The sequence below is a fragment of the Ictidomys tridecemlineatus genome, chromosome 5, assembly GCF_052094955.1.
Source record: "Ictidomys tridecemlineatus isolate mIctTri1 chromosome 5, mIctTri1.hap1, whole genome shotgun sequence".
Taxonomy (NCBI): Eukaryota; Metazoa; Chordata; class Mammalia; order Rodentia; family Sciuridae; genus Ictidomys; species Ictidomys tridecemlineatus.
This window is the reverse complement of record NC_135481.1, coordinates 11,782,826-11,797,618: the sequence shown is the minus strand read 5'-3', so window position 1 is coordinate 11,797,618 and position 14,793 is coordinate 11,782,826. Positions and strand designations below refer to the sequence as shown.

At 41.6% G+C, this 14,793-nt stretch overlaps 1 protein-coding gene across 9 annotated transcripts in view; it reads right to left on the bottom strand.

The window, feature by feature from the left end:
* Celf6 (CUGBP Elav-like family member 6) overlaps positions 1-3,198 on the bottom strand; it is a 34,281-nt gene extending 31,083 nt beyond the window's left edge. For 4 of the 9 annotated variants that reach the window (XR_013438707.1, XM_021728077.3, XM_078049344.1 and 1 more), the window contains exon 1: positions 2,814-3,198. Coding sequence is in view for 8 of the 9 variants with exons in the window: in XM_021728077.3 (XP_021583752.3) it covers positions 2,814-3,075 (262 nt within the window). In the remaining variant the exon portion in view is untranslated. The remainder of the gene's footprint in view (positions 1-2,813) is intronic. The other 5 variants (XM_021728071.3, XM_021728073.3, XM_078049347.1 and 2 more) reach the window with 2 other exon arrangements.
* Positions 3,199-14,793: the final 11,595 nt, after the last annotated feature.

Genomic DNA, 14,793 nt, shown 5'->3' with positions numbered 1-14,793 from the left:
CCAAGCATTTAGAGTGTTGGGGAAATGGACAAGAGGCTAATATGGTTAGGGGCTGGTGAATGGGGATATGGCTAGTGAGATATGCAAGAATCAGGTCATATATAGCTTTACAGGCCTCAATCAGATTTTGAACTTTTTCTGAGAGCAATGGAGAACCACTAAAGGGTCTTAGTGATATGATAAGATCTGTGTGTGTGTTGTGTGTGTGTTTAAAAAAAGCCTTTTGAGTATAGGAAGGAGAGGGGCTGAAGGAAGAGAAAGTGGATGTGGGAAGCCATTAGGAGCTTAATGTAGTTTCCCATTTAGTCCTCAGTAGACTAGAAAAGTCAATGGGAACATTTTCTTCTGTGGAGCTCTCTCCTTAAGATGGGTGAGTTATCTGCCATTCAAAGTATCTCCAGAGAACTCCTGGCCAGGCTCTTATAGCATCAGTGGGGAAACTGAAACCCAGAGAATGTGTCAGTAGGAGGGCAGCATTTGGAATTTCCTTTCTTCTTCTTCCTTTTTTCCCCTCCTCTCTCTCTCTCTCTCTCTCTCTCTCTCTCTCTCTCTCTCTCTGTATTGGGAACTAAACTAGACCTCACACATACCAGGCAAGCACTGTACCACTGAGCTACATCACCAAACCAGCATTTGGAATTTTCTAACTCTCATACTGGGGTTGTTTTCAAGACACTATGGCTGCCTCCATCGGTACCCAGCCATCAAGAGGAAAATGAGTCACTTTAGCTTTCAGATGTCACTGTCACTGTGGAGAAGGTACAGAAAATGTTGACTTGGAGACCCTCCATGATCACCTTGCAAGGCAACACTTGCCTTGGAAAGATGCAGGTTTGTTGGAAATAAATTGACAAACACCCTATTCCTCTTACATCACTATTCCATCTTCTGCCACAAAACCAATATCATCTGATGTCAGAATCAGAATGTGGGGAGGGGAAAGCTGTCTGAAAGGTTCGGGGGCTCAGCTGCCACTTAAAGGAGCCTATGGACTACCTGGAATAGAAGGAAGAAGAATGGAAGGGTAGTAATCCAGAGAAGTATAGCTTGAGGGACAGATGAATGTGTGTGTGTGTGTGGGGGGGAGACAAGAAAGAATTAAAGCTAAATGGGGCAAGAGAGAATGAGGAAACAGTTCAGAGACTTTAATAATGTTTGAGAGAGAAGAATGAGAATTAAAGATATTCTATACACTTCCTTTATTATAAAGATAGCCTACAAAGATTAGCTTTGTACTTACATGCTGAAATCAATATCCAGAAAAATAAGAAAATAAGTTAATATAAGTAGAAAGACAGTCAGACAGACAATTAAGCTACATCATAAGGAGTCTGGATGGTGTGACATTGTCCTTTTATGGACTCTTTAACATAACCCCAACCCAAAGGGTGGAAGCTGTACCCCCACCCAGATGACAGTCCTGGCCTTCTGTAGGCATTTTCCTGAAGCCCCTACATTAGTGTGCCAAGGAACTCCCAAGGTCTTTCAAGTGAAAAGAGGTGGCAATCAACCCCTAGGAATTTACTTTTAGTTGTTAACCAAGGCCCACCACTCCTCTCTTAGGAATTTCACGAAGGACAGTTGTGATCCTTCACCATCAAAACCTTGAAACCACAAACTGTTTCTCCTCAAATTCTCTCTCCTTTTCCCTGTCAATGAATGGCACATGACTCTGGCTCTGTTACTCGGGCCCAGCCTGGACAGACTTTTCTGCATGTAAACAAGCCTCCTCCCTCTCTCTACAGGAAAAAAGGGGTGTGGCCATACAGGACCATGGTGCTTCTGTCTTTTTAGCAAGGGCAAGGAGAAGATTTCCCCTTCTTCCTCTTCAGCCTCACCCACCTTAAGAGTGCTCTGATCTGGGACTAACCTGTGAGAGAAGGGAAGCAGTAGGCCATCAAGAGGATTGGGAAGGAGAAAAGAAGAGTAAAGAAAGGGAGGTTAAAGGAAGGTAGAAGTGTGGATTCACCTAAGGGGAAACCTAAGATAAAGGGGACACAGGGTGGTAGCATTCCCAGCTGAGGTCAGGGTTGTGGACTCAAATCGGAAAAGATAGAGTGTTGGGATTCTGACAAAGGTTAGGAGAGATTGAGATTATTGTCAAATATTGAGAGAAGGTGGCATTTGGAACTGAGAGCCTCCTGGGAAATAAATTGGATTTTGTGAGTTAGACAAGCCTGGGTCCTGAAGAAGGGAAGAGTTTGGGTTCAAAGGGAAGAAGGGAAGAGTTTGACAATCTAAGAGTCAAATGAAGGCTCTGGGGGTTGGTTGGAGTTGGAGGCCAGAGGAGGGATGCAAGCCTAAGATATGTGAGTGGTTAGGCCTGAGTGATGTGGCACCCAGTGGAGGGGTAAGGAATGCTTGGGCTCAGGTTTCATAAGATCGTGTGTAATTCAAGAGCTAGACGATGGAATAAGTTTCCAAATTCTAGGATTTGGGATATCTGATGGGAGCACTGGTGAAGAGGCTCAACTGAAAGGCAGGGACTATTGGGATATGATAGGCAAAGGGTAGGAATTTGGAGGTAAATGTGAAGAACATGTTAGCGGACCAGAGTGATGATCAGGGGGAGGATGCCCCAGGGAAAATTCTTGGTTGGGGTTTCTGTGATCTAGGGAGGGGACAGGGCTTAGGTGGGGCAGGTAATGGAGTGGTGTTGTACTGGCTCTAGGTAGGGTTAGGGTTGGGGCTGAGGTTGGGACTGGGGTTGGGCTGGATTGCACTCTAATTGGATTGGGTCTGGGCTGGTCAGGGCTGGACTGGGTTGGGCTGGGCTGGGCTGGGCTGGGCTGAGCTGAGCTGACCCCGCGCACCTTTGTGGAGGCCGGTGAGCCGGTCCTTCAGCACCGTCAGCTCGTAGATGCGGCCGAACTCCTCGAACAGCGGCTTGAGGTCCTGCTCGTCCAAGCCCCGCGGGATCTGCCCCACGAAGAGCTTGATGGCGTCGTGGTCCTTCATGGGCACCGCGGGACCTGGGTTTAGCCCGCTCATGCCGACGCCGCTGTCCGCGGTGCTGAAACCAAGGCGCGGGCCGGGGCCGGCGGCCGGCGCAGACCCTCCGGGCGCCGCGGCCATATCCCCGCCCAGTCCGCCCTCCGGCCGGTCCCACCGGTCCCGCCTGTCCCGCCGTCCCCTCCCTGGACCGGTGGCGAGGGCCAGGGGGGAGGGGGCGGGGCCCGGGTGGTGAGGGAGGGGGGCTGCCCAGGGGGCGGGGTCCGGGTGGAGGGGCGTAGAAGGGGTGGAGCGGGTTGAAAGGGGGCGGGGCCGGGGCGGGGCGGGCCGGAGCCGAGGCGGCGGGACGCTGGGGTCTGGCTTGAGGTCCCAGCGCCGCGCTTTCTGGGCTCCGGCCCGAGCTCCGGGAGCCAAGCCCCGAGCCCCAGCCCCCGTGCTTGGTGACGTCAGGCAGCTGGCCGCTGAGTCTACGCAAATGATTTGCATAATGAGGAAGCAGTGGCCAATCAGAGTGGGAATTGACCAGGCTCTGCCAGGGGCGGGAGGGGCGGCCGGGCTCACGCGCTGCTGCTCGCTATGGCAACAGGACCCTCTGATGCTCTGTATGTGTCGAGAATGTGCGGGCGTGGCCGTGGATGGCGCGTGTGCGCCTTGGACCGCATGAGAGGGAAGTAGCTTCGTCATGCGTGGTGGTATCTGCGAGAGTCGGAGCTAATCCCCTCCTCACACACAGGCAAATGCAGGCACACACACCTCCAAAAGCTGGAGCCTTTTCTGCGGAGGTAGATGGGGATTCCTCTTCTCTTTGCCCACTACCTAAGCCAGTCCCACTGAGCAGATCCCGTCCCTCCCCATTACACATCTCTCTGATGTCCTCAACTATTTCCTTACTGCCGAGCTTCAAACGCACCCGTTTCCCCTGAATCCTAAAAAGAAAAGGAAGACTTTTTAAAGAAGAAAGAAAGAAAAAGAAACCCCCAAACATTCTTTGAACAGTGATTTCCTTCTCCAAAGAGTGAGAAAACTTATATTACCCTTATTTTTTAAGCACAGGTTACTAACGCACCGGGTGCCTGGTTCATTCCAATTTTGTGAGCTCGGGAGTGTTATTCCCCTTTTCCGGAAAAGGATGCTGAGATTTTAAGTGTCAAGGAGGTTAGTGCCAGACCCGCCCCTAACATTTGCTGGGCCTAAAGCAAGGAGGATATGGAAATAGACGTATCGAGTGTTTAAATATTTAAAAGCTATAAATCAAATTGCAATTTGTTACTATTGTATTTATGGATTTTATGTTTGCCTTTTATTTTAACAAATACACTTTCATAAAAACAAAAATGATATGTAAAGCTGTGTTTATTTTATTACGACAGAAGGTTGGGAAAATACCAGAACCAATGGATTTTTATTACTCTTGTACATGATTAGGTATTTTCTTGATGGGCCAGTGATTTGGACAAAGTAGCAGTAGTTTATAAATTATATATTTGTTCCGCAAAAGTCTTCTCTTTCAGTAGAAGTGCTAATTATATTGTTTTTTTAAAGTATTTTTTAGTTGGACACAATCTTTAGTTTGTTTTTATGAGGTGCTGAGGATGGAACCCAGTGCCTTGCGCAGGCCAGGCGAGCGTGCTACCACTTGAACCACATCCCCAGCCCTAATTTTATTGTTTTAATAGATTTAGCACAACATGTGATCATTGCTTCAAGAAATGCCCAAGAGCATCAGTAACAATCGGAATCATCAATTTTTTTTTTATAGAGGGAGTGAGACAGGAGAGAGAGAGAGAGAGAGAGAGAGAGAGAGAGAGAGAGAGAGAGAGAGAATTTTTAATATTTATTTTTAGTTCTTGGCGGACACAACATCTTTGTTGGTGTGTGGTGCTGAGGATCGAACCTGGGCCGCACGCATGCCAGGCGAGCGCGCTACTACTTGAGCCACATCCCCAGCCCAATCATCAATTTTTTTTTTTTAAGAGAGAGTGAGAGAGAGAGAGAATTTTTTTTTTTAATATTTAGTTTTTAGTTTTCGGCGGACACAACATCTTTGTTTTGTATGTGGTGCTGAGGATCGAACCTGGGCCCCACGTATGCCAGGCGAGCGCGCTACCGCTTGAGCCACATCCCCAGCTCCTCAAAAAATTTCTTAAACCAACATTCAAATTCAGAAATCATAATTTTTTTAAAATATTTTTCTCTCTTAATAGAAAATTTCTCCTTATAATTAGTTGATTATAAAATGGGTAACCAGAACATTTTACTTTCATGTATTTTTAAAATTTCCCTGAGATTTTCTCTTTGACCTATGGGTTTTTTTGTTTTGTTTTGTTTTGTTTACAGATGTGTTGTATAGTTTCCAGATGTTTAGAGATTTTCCTGTTCTATTTCTGTTATTGATTTCTAGTTTGAGTCTACTGCTCTTTTCTTTTACACCATTCAGTTCTTTTGCATTTGTTGAGGTCTCTTTTGTTGCCTACAGAAAATGATCTATTTTGGAAAATGTTTTGTTGATTAGATTATTGAAAAGAATGTGTGGGGCTGGGGATGTGGCTCAAGCGGTGGCACACTCGCCTGGCATGCATTCAGCCCGTATTCGAGCCTCAGCACCACATACAAACAAAGATCTTGAGTCCGCTGAAAACTAAAACTAAATATTAAAAAATTCTCTCTCTCTCTCTCTCTTAAAAAAAAAGTGTGGTGTTGACTCTGCTATTGCTGGGTTGAGTGTTTGGGGTATTTCTTGGTTTGGTTTGGGGGATTTTTGGGGGGGAGTACTGGGGATTGAACCCAGGGGCCTTAACCAATGAGCCACATTCCCAGCCCTTTTTTTTTTTTTTTCCCAGCCCTTTTTTATATCTTATTTAGAGATTTAGAGACACGGGTCTCACTGATTTGCTTTTGACCTCACTAAGTTACTGAGGCTGGCTTTGAACTTGTGATACTCCTGCCTCAACCTCCTGAGTCACTGGGATTACAAGTGTGCACCACTGTGCCCAGCTGTTTATTTTTTGAGATGGGGTTTAGGTTTCCCAGGCTGATCTCATGCAACCCTCCTACCTCAAACTTTCCAAGGGTTGTGACTACAAGCACATGGTAAAGTGTCTCTATGTACCATTTACAGTCTGTTAATTAATGGTGTACAGTTCTATGTGTTGCTGGTTTATGTCTAGTTGTTTTATCAATTATTGAGAGAAAGTTGTTTATATCTCCAACTATAATTGTAGATCCCATTTGGTTTTATTAGGTTTTGCATCATATATTTTGTGACTCCATTTTGGGGGTATATACATGTAAAATTGTGTCTTATTAGTAGATGGACCCTTTTACCATTATGTGCCACATTTTCTGTTGGTAAACTTATTGCTCCAAGAGCTACTTTATCTGATATTAAAACATAGGCGCTTATGCTTTCTTTTAATTAATGTTTGAAAAGTATATCTTTTTCTGATCTTTTGCTTTGAACCAAACTATGTAACTGTGTGTGTGTGTGTGTGTGTGTGTGTGTGTGTATAAATAATATTTTTCAGTGCTGAGGATTAAACCTATGGTCTCATGCATGATACTCTACCATTGAGCTATATGTTTAGCCTCACAGTTATAATAACTTGTAAATATCATATAGCTGGGTCTTTTATTCACCCCACTATAACAATCTTTGTTTTAGTTGATATATTTAGGCCACTTACATTTAATTATCAATATTTTAGGGCTGTGTCTGACATTTAATTTTTCGTTTTCTTTTTGTTCTCTTTTCTGATTCCTCTCTCCTGCCTTCCTGGAGTAACTTGTATATACATGGCTTATTATAGTCTATTTCCATTAATATTTTATCAGTTTGAGTAAAGTGTAGAAACCTTACATACATGTAAGTCCCTTTCATCTCCCCCATTTATGTTTTAAATATTTCCTCTACATACTTTTAGAACCACATCAGGAAATGTTATTGAAACACCATTTGTAAAACCTCAGGAAAGAATTAGTCTGTTATATTTCCTCATGTTTTTCCTCTTTTCATTGTTCTTTCCTCCTTTCCAGTAGTCCAAAATTCCTTCATTCTTTCATATTCTTTGCATTTTAAGAATTTCTTTTAGTTATCCTTTTAGAGTTGTTCTGTTGGTGATAATTCTCTAAATTTTCCTTTGTCTGAGAATGTCTTGATTTCCCTTCATTCCTGAAGGATACTTTTGCTGAACATTGAATTTTAACTTGACAGTTCTTTTTTTCTTTTTTATAGTTTTATTTTATTCATTTATTTTTAATGTGAAGCTGAGGATTGAACCCAGAGCCTCATGCATACTAGGCAAGTGCTCTACTGCTGAGCCACAACACCAGCCTCTTGAAAATGTGCCACTTCCTTCTGATTTTCCTAGTATGATAAGAAATCTGCTGTCATTCAAATTGCTTTCCTCTTATAGTCAGATGACATCTCTTTCTCAATTCTATCTTTGTCTTTAGCTTTAAGAAGTTTGATTATTATGTGTCCTGTTGTGCATATTTTTGGTTCTATCCTTTTGGTTTCACTATGCTTCTTTAATCTGTAGAGTTATGTCTTTTGCTAAATATTCATAGTTTCAGCCATTATTTTTTCAAGTACTTGTATGGGCCTATGCTTTTTCTCCTTTCTCTCTAAGACTATGCAAACAGTAATGTTAGATCTTTTGTGTTAATATTGCAGGTCCCTGAGACTATTAATTTCTTGGGGGAGTGGGTACCAGGTATTGAATCCAGGGGCACTTAACCACTAAGCCACATTCCCAGCCTCCTGAGCTGCTGGGATTATAGGCTTGTGCCACCACGCCCATCTTTTGTTCATTTTTTAAGTCTATTTTCTCTCTGTTATTTGGATTGGAAAAATTCTATTGTTCTATCTTCAAAATCACAGATTGTTTGTTTTCTTTGGCATTTAATGCTGAGCTCATCCATTGAGTTTTCCATTTTGTTGTATTTTTTCAGTTCTAAAATTTCCATTTGCGGCTGAGGTTTGTAGACTCAATGGTAGAGCACTTGCCTAGCATATGGGACACCCTGGGTTTCATGCCTAGCACCATGAATTATAATTATGTTTATATTTTATCTGTGTATGTCCACTTGCAACAGCACCATTTATTAAATAGAATCTACATCAATTTCTTTGTTAAAGCCCCGTATATTTCTGGACTCTCTGTTCTGTTCCATTGATCTATCCCTCTGTACTTTCACCTAACACTAAACTATCTTGATTATTGTAACTTTATAGTAAAACTCAAAGTTGAATGTTGTCAGTCCTCCAACTTTGTTCTTCTTCGATACCATGTTGGATAGTCTGGGTCTTTTGCCTTTCTATAAAAACTTTTAGAATCCCCTTGTCAATACCCATAAAATAGCTTTCTGGGATTGCACTGAATCTATGACCATATTAGAAAATAACTGACAGCTTATCAATGTTAACTCTTCCTATCCACAAATATGGAATGCCTCTCCATTTATTTAGATCTTATTTAATTTCTTCATTCTAGGTTGGGCTCTTCTTTCCTTCCTAAATATTTCTCTCTACTCTTTTTCTTCCTCACATGTTTTCTGAAGAGAAGTACAATGTAATTTCTTTTTTTTTTTCAGTGAGAGAGGAGAGAGAGAGAGAGAGAGAGAGAGAGAGAGAGAGAGAGAGAGAGAGAGAGAGAGAGAGAATTTTTTTAATATTTATTTTTCAGTTCTCGGCGGACACATCTTTGTTGGTATATGGTGCTGAGGATCGAACCCGGGTCGCACGCATACCAGGCGAGCGCGCTACCGCTTGAGCCACATCCCCAGCCCCCTACAATGTAATTCTTGTCCTTGATCCTCTATAGGTAATGTCATATTTCCTTTGACTTTGTTTCAAGATTTTGTCTTTGATTATCTGCAGTTTCATATACATCTGAGAATAAATGAGACCAGTAAGAAAAAATGTATTGGCTGTTTGTCAACTCTATTTCACATTGCAAATGTTTCCCTACTTGAGAATTGACTTTGATATTCTTGGCCCTTTGTTATTCCACTTACTTTAAAGTCAGCTTCAAGTTCCAAAATTAAACAATAAAATTGGATTTTAATTGGAATCACATTGAATCTACAGATTAATTTAAAATCCTGATAATATTGAATCATCAAGAACATTCTACATCTGGGTCTTCTTATATCTTTCCAAAAGTTTAATAACTTTCTCCATAAAGTTCTTATACATATTTTAATAGGTTTATTCCTGGGATCATATAATTGTTCACTTTTTTTTTTTAACCAGGGATTGAGCTAAGTGGTGCTTTTTAATATTTTATTTAGAACCAGCGTCTTGCTAAGTTGCTTAGGGCCTTGCTTTTTTTTTTTTTTTTTTGTAGAGGCTGGCTTTGAACTCACAATCCTCCTGCCTCAGCTCCCAAACTGCTGGGATTACAGGCATGTGCCACCACACCTGGCTTAGTTTTCTACTTCTGTTACAGGAGGCATGCTGTTGTTTATCTAGACTGCTATAACTCAAACATTTGAATATATATGTGGAAATATATAATGAGGCAATGTTATCTTTTTGCCTAAGCCAGCTTATTTCCTTGCAACTAAAACATGTAGAGTAATAGGAAGTTATTATGGAGAGCTCTAGAGACATCATTTTTTTCCCCTAGTGTTACTTATTCAGTGCTCTAACAGACATGGTTTGAGCAACAAAGGCAGGCTTTGGTGGCGTGTCAGATTTTAAGGACAGTGACCTTTTTAGTCCCATCCTGGGAAGGATGCCATTACTGATGTAGCTGCTGTGAATGGAGAAAGAATTTATGGGTGTCCTCTGATATAGTGAACTTTCACCCCCATAGGGTGGGCATGTATCCTCCATAGATCATAGTAAGGAGACATATCATCTTGAAGGAGCGATTTGGACAATGCGTTCATTTTGAAAAATTAAAAAACGTGAAATAAGTCTGGAAGGTTTGAAGCAGATATGTCTGTCAGGATCCAGAGGAAGTTGATAAGCCTAAACAAAGACAGTGGCAATGTCTAGAAATGGAAAGAGTAAATGAATTTAAGAGTTATGGTATAGAGTGAGCACATCTTGGTGACAGTTGTGATAGAAAGAAATTAAAGACAGTTCTTTGATTCAGCTGTAATAGCTACTGGAATAGTGTTGGAGGGTTGGGTAGGAAGCTATAAAAGAGAAATTCTGCCTAGGACATGAACTTAAAGTTTATGTTGGACATTAGGGTGAAATGAAGTAGATATTGGCTACCAGCAGTTCAGATGATTGATGGATGGATGGATAGATATAGGTAGGTAGATAGGTAGACACAGATGACAGAGAGGGCTGAAGATTTGTCCAAGTATAAATGAGATTGCATAGAAGAAAAAAGACAAATCCTTAAAGGCTTAAATAGTTGTGGGATGCGGGTTTGCTGAAGGAGACAGCAACAGAGTTTGGGAAAGAATGACGAAAGCTGAGGAGAACACTTAGTGAAAAACGGTTTTACAGAAGTCTGGCAAGGAAGAATTTCAAAGGAGAGATCAAAATCTGAAAAGTCCAAGGAAAGGACATATAATGTGTTATTAAGAGATGCCCCTTGCTTTAGCAAAATATAGGTTATTGCTGGCCTAGGTGAGAGAGGCCCTGCAGGGTTCTGAGGCCTGAATGGGAAGTAGAGAAATGGAGACAAACCTTTTTTAAAAATTTTTTTCTAGTTGTAAATGGACACAATACCTTTATTTATTTTTATGTGGTGCTGACTGAGGCTTGAACCCAAAGCCTCATACTTGCAAGGCAAGCACTCTACTACGGAGCCACAACCCCAGCCCCCAGTAGACAAACTTGAAAGAAATTTTTTTTTTAGTTGTAGAAGGACACAATACCTTTATTTTATTTATTTTTATGTGGTGCTGAGGATCAAAAACCAGTGCCTCACACATGCAAGGCAAGCATTCCTCAACTGAGATACAATCTCAGCCTCTGGAGATAAACTTTTGATTATTTCAGGCAACTTAAGTGAAGAAAACAGTTAAGGTTTTAATTTTATTCATTTAAAAGATGGGGGAGAAAATGGACTTGAGCCTAGATACAGCAGAGTACCCTGGCTTTATGGGTACATCTGTATATGGTGTTGGCGCATGAAAACATCTGGTGTGAAGTGGGGCAGCAGCCCATGGATGCCAGCTCTAGAAGGTAATTAGCTAGTTGAGCCTGGAGCTGTATTCTCAGAGTACAAATCTTGTCTCAGGGTAGTTGTGTAACCATAAATTAGTCACTCAACCTTCCTACATCTATTCCCTTATCTGTCAGATGAGGATAATATTGATACCTACCTCATCAGTTGGAATGAGATAAGTTAACATCCACTGTTGTATTTTTCAGTACTGGGGATGTCTTGTGCTCTACCATTGAGCTGCACCCCCAGCCCCCAAACCACTATTTGTAGTGCTTGTAACAGTGCCTGACATGCAGACTCCTAAAAGTGACAAAGCACTTTCATTCCCCTAGCTGGATCTCCACATACATTGCCATTTAGAATTCTGACTTACATGAGACTACATAAACATCAGCAGTTTTCTCTGAATTTCTACATTCAAAGATCCTGTTTCATAATAGATTATCCAGACACCTGGCCACATGCTCTGTCTTATATACTCCAGAGGAGCAAGCAGTCGAACAGAGAACCCCTTCCCACCCACACCTGGCTGGCAGCAGCTCAGACTCCTCTCAAACACCCTTTTTTAAAAATATATACTTTTAGTTGTCAGTGGACTTTTATTTTTATTTATTTATTTATTATGTGGTGCTGAGAATCGAACCCAGTTCCTCACACATGCTAGGCAAGCGCTCCATCACTGAACTATAACCCCAGACCTCACACACCCTTTTTTGAGTGACTTTCATAACCCCCCTTTCTAATTTGTTATAAAGTGATTCATAAAGAATTTACTAACAGTGAAGAAAAATCACACCTACATATCAGGTACTCCAGAGAAGATGAGATTTAATTCTGGAAAGGAGTTATTTTTGGGGAAGGAAATAGAACTGAGAAGGGGGACATATGTAGGCTTCATCTTTTTACAAATACAATCCAGAAACAAATAAGATTACTGAGATATGCTAGAGTTCAGTGGTTATACTGTATATTATTTGATCCTCTACACTTTTCTGTTTGAACCTTTTAAAATAATTTAAAAATAAGACTATTTACGGGCTTAAGGAAGATATAACATGGATGTGATTAGAGCTCAATGATTACTGTAAAGAAAAGGCAAGTTCATTTACATTGTTTATTTAAAAAAATCAGATTGAAAAATTAGAAACACACCCATGGACTGCTTCAAAAAGGATTTCTAGAAACAACTAAGACAATTATGAAGAGGTATGTTTATGTATGTCCTATATGTATGTACATATAGGTATACACATATACACATTATAGCATGTGTATATACAGAGTGAATAGTAATGAAGAAATTCAACAAGTACACATTTCATTAAAATTAGTTAATATGTATTTATTTACATGAATAGGTCCAAAGAAATCTCTTATGTTATACTATATAATAGTATAGGAAAGGATACTAATTTTCAACCTTTCAGAGTTTATTGATAAAGGAAAAATACAGGTTTATTTTAATAAACAAAGCACCTAATTCTTGCTTATTTTCTTTTTTTCCAAATATCTTTACTTCATTTATTTATTTTTATGTGGTGCTGGGGATGGAACCCAGTGTCTCGCATGTGCTAGGCAAGTGATCTACCGCTGAGCCAAAATCTCATCCCATCTTGCTTATTTTCTTAGTGGAAAAAAAAAAATGACACATACTTGTCATGTCCTGTATTGATTAAGCTTATCAAAGCTATTAACAAAACTCTGGACATTAAAAATGCTAGGAGTGTTGCCATAAGCATATGCCTCTACATCAATAAAACATAAATTCAGTCTAAATCCTTCATTTCACCCTTTCCCAGCATCATTTCAGCTTTCCTCCTATCCCTGCAGTCCTAGAAGTCTGGGGGCAATGACAGAGCATAACTAATGCTAAGGTGACACCCGTGCTCCCTAAATCCTGATAGCCTATCCCTAAAGGAATCTACTGACATACCCCTGAAGACATCAGTAACACCACTCTGGATCAGAGTCCTGGAAGGGATAATATGTGGCACAAAGCCTCAACTGCTACCAAGGAGGGAGGGGTACAAATGGTCTCCATCTGCTCCCTTACTTTGTTCCTCGGGGCCCACTTTGCCTCCTTAATAGAGTTAGGAGAGCAGGGGATGGGTGAGGACTGTTCCCAGGATGACTGCAGCCAGGGAACCATCTGGGCACTTTCCTGCCCCCAGGTGGTGCACAGAGAACACTAGCAAGCCCAAGTATTCTAGGCCTGTACAGATGGGACATTAAGTGCACAACCCAAGTGAGGAGAGGTGAGATGGGGAAACACTGATTTGTGTATTGAAGAGACTGGATGCTCTCTGTGGATCACTGATTCTGACCTGTGGAGAGTTCAAGATATAATGATGATCTCTTCAGGTTAATGGACCAGAGAGACAATGGTGGAGGTGGGGGTCCAGCATGCTCCTCCGCCCACTGATAGTCTTGACCAATATTTTTTTTAATGGTAAACATAACAATAAAGAAAATGTTTACAATCAGACTAAGAAAGCCCAGAACCTTTGTGCTGTAACTTGATATTTTTATGATTTTTTTCATTGACTTAAAACTGACAATAGTATCTGCTCATTTTATTGAACATTATTCCAAAAAATAGGAGCACTATAGTTATAATCAGGAGAGAAGCAGGGGGATTTGAAGAGTAGCAGCGTTTCTACAGGGTCCTTCCCTGGGGCCACCCCAGTTTTCTGAATATTAGTGGTAAGGAGGCTCCTTAGGTGTGGAGCCTTAGCCTATGGCTCTCTAGACTAGAATCTTAGACTTGATTAGGCTTAACAGTGAAAATTCCAAGAGAATTATGTTAATAGAAATTGGTCACCCTTTCCCTGCAGAAAAAGCACAAGAGTCAGAGCTGGCTTACCTCCAATCAGATCCCCCCCAAAGAACATGATTGAGGAACTATAGGTTGGTGCTCAGATCCCTTCTCACTCCTACCTTCCCTGAGCTTCTGTATCTACCACACTGGAAGCTTTTGGAAAGAAATGCCTGGAACTTCTCCATTGTCTTCCCAGCCTGGGAGGCAAAAGAACTGAATAGGTCCAAAGAAATCTCAAGGATTTCTGCCCACCATTGCCCCAGCTTTCAGATTATGTTGTCACTGTACAGGAAACCACCAGTGGGCAGTCTGATCCACAGTGAGAAATCTAGAGAAAAAACAGGTCACGTGTGCAAAATCCTTCTTCCAGAGCCATGTGCCCATATTCTTGCCCCTTAGGGACAACTGTACTATCCATTTCCTGGGAAGATGCTATGGGCTAAATAAAAACAGGGTAGAAAGAAGGAGTTGGAATCTACATCATTTTGGAGTTAACAAGGGCCTTTGAGGAACAAATCCTTTAAATTAAATAACTTTTCAAAGTGTTTGGACCACAATATGGGCTCAATAACATTAAATAGTGGTTAAATGAAATTGAAGTTGCAAGAAACCCAAGGCAGAGTAGCAGCTTCAGGACAGGGAAGTGAGTCTGCCTGGGGAGAAGGGTATGGCTGCAGCCCTTGCTTCTGCCCACCACTACTTCAGGCCCCATATATTAAAAAACCTTGGAGGTGGTGACACAGAAGTGAAGTGACCAGGCTGAGAATGGGGGGTGGGAAAGGATTGACGTAACTCATAGGCCAAGCAGAGCAGTAGAAAGACGACAGATCTCATTCCCAGCCCTCAACTTTAAGACCCTTCAAGGGGCAGGTCCTGACCCCAACCTGG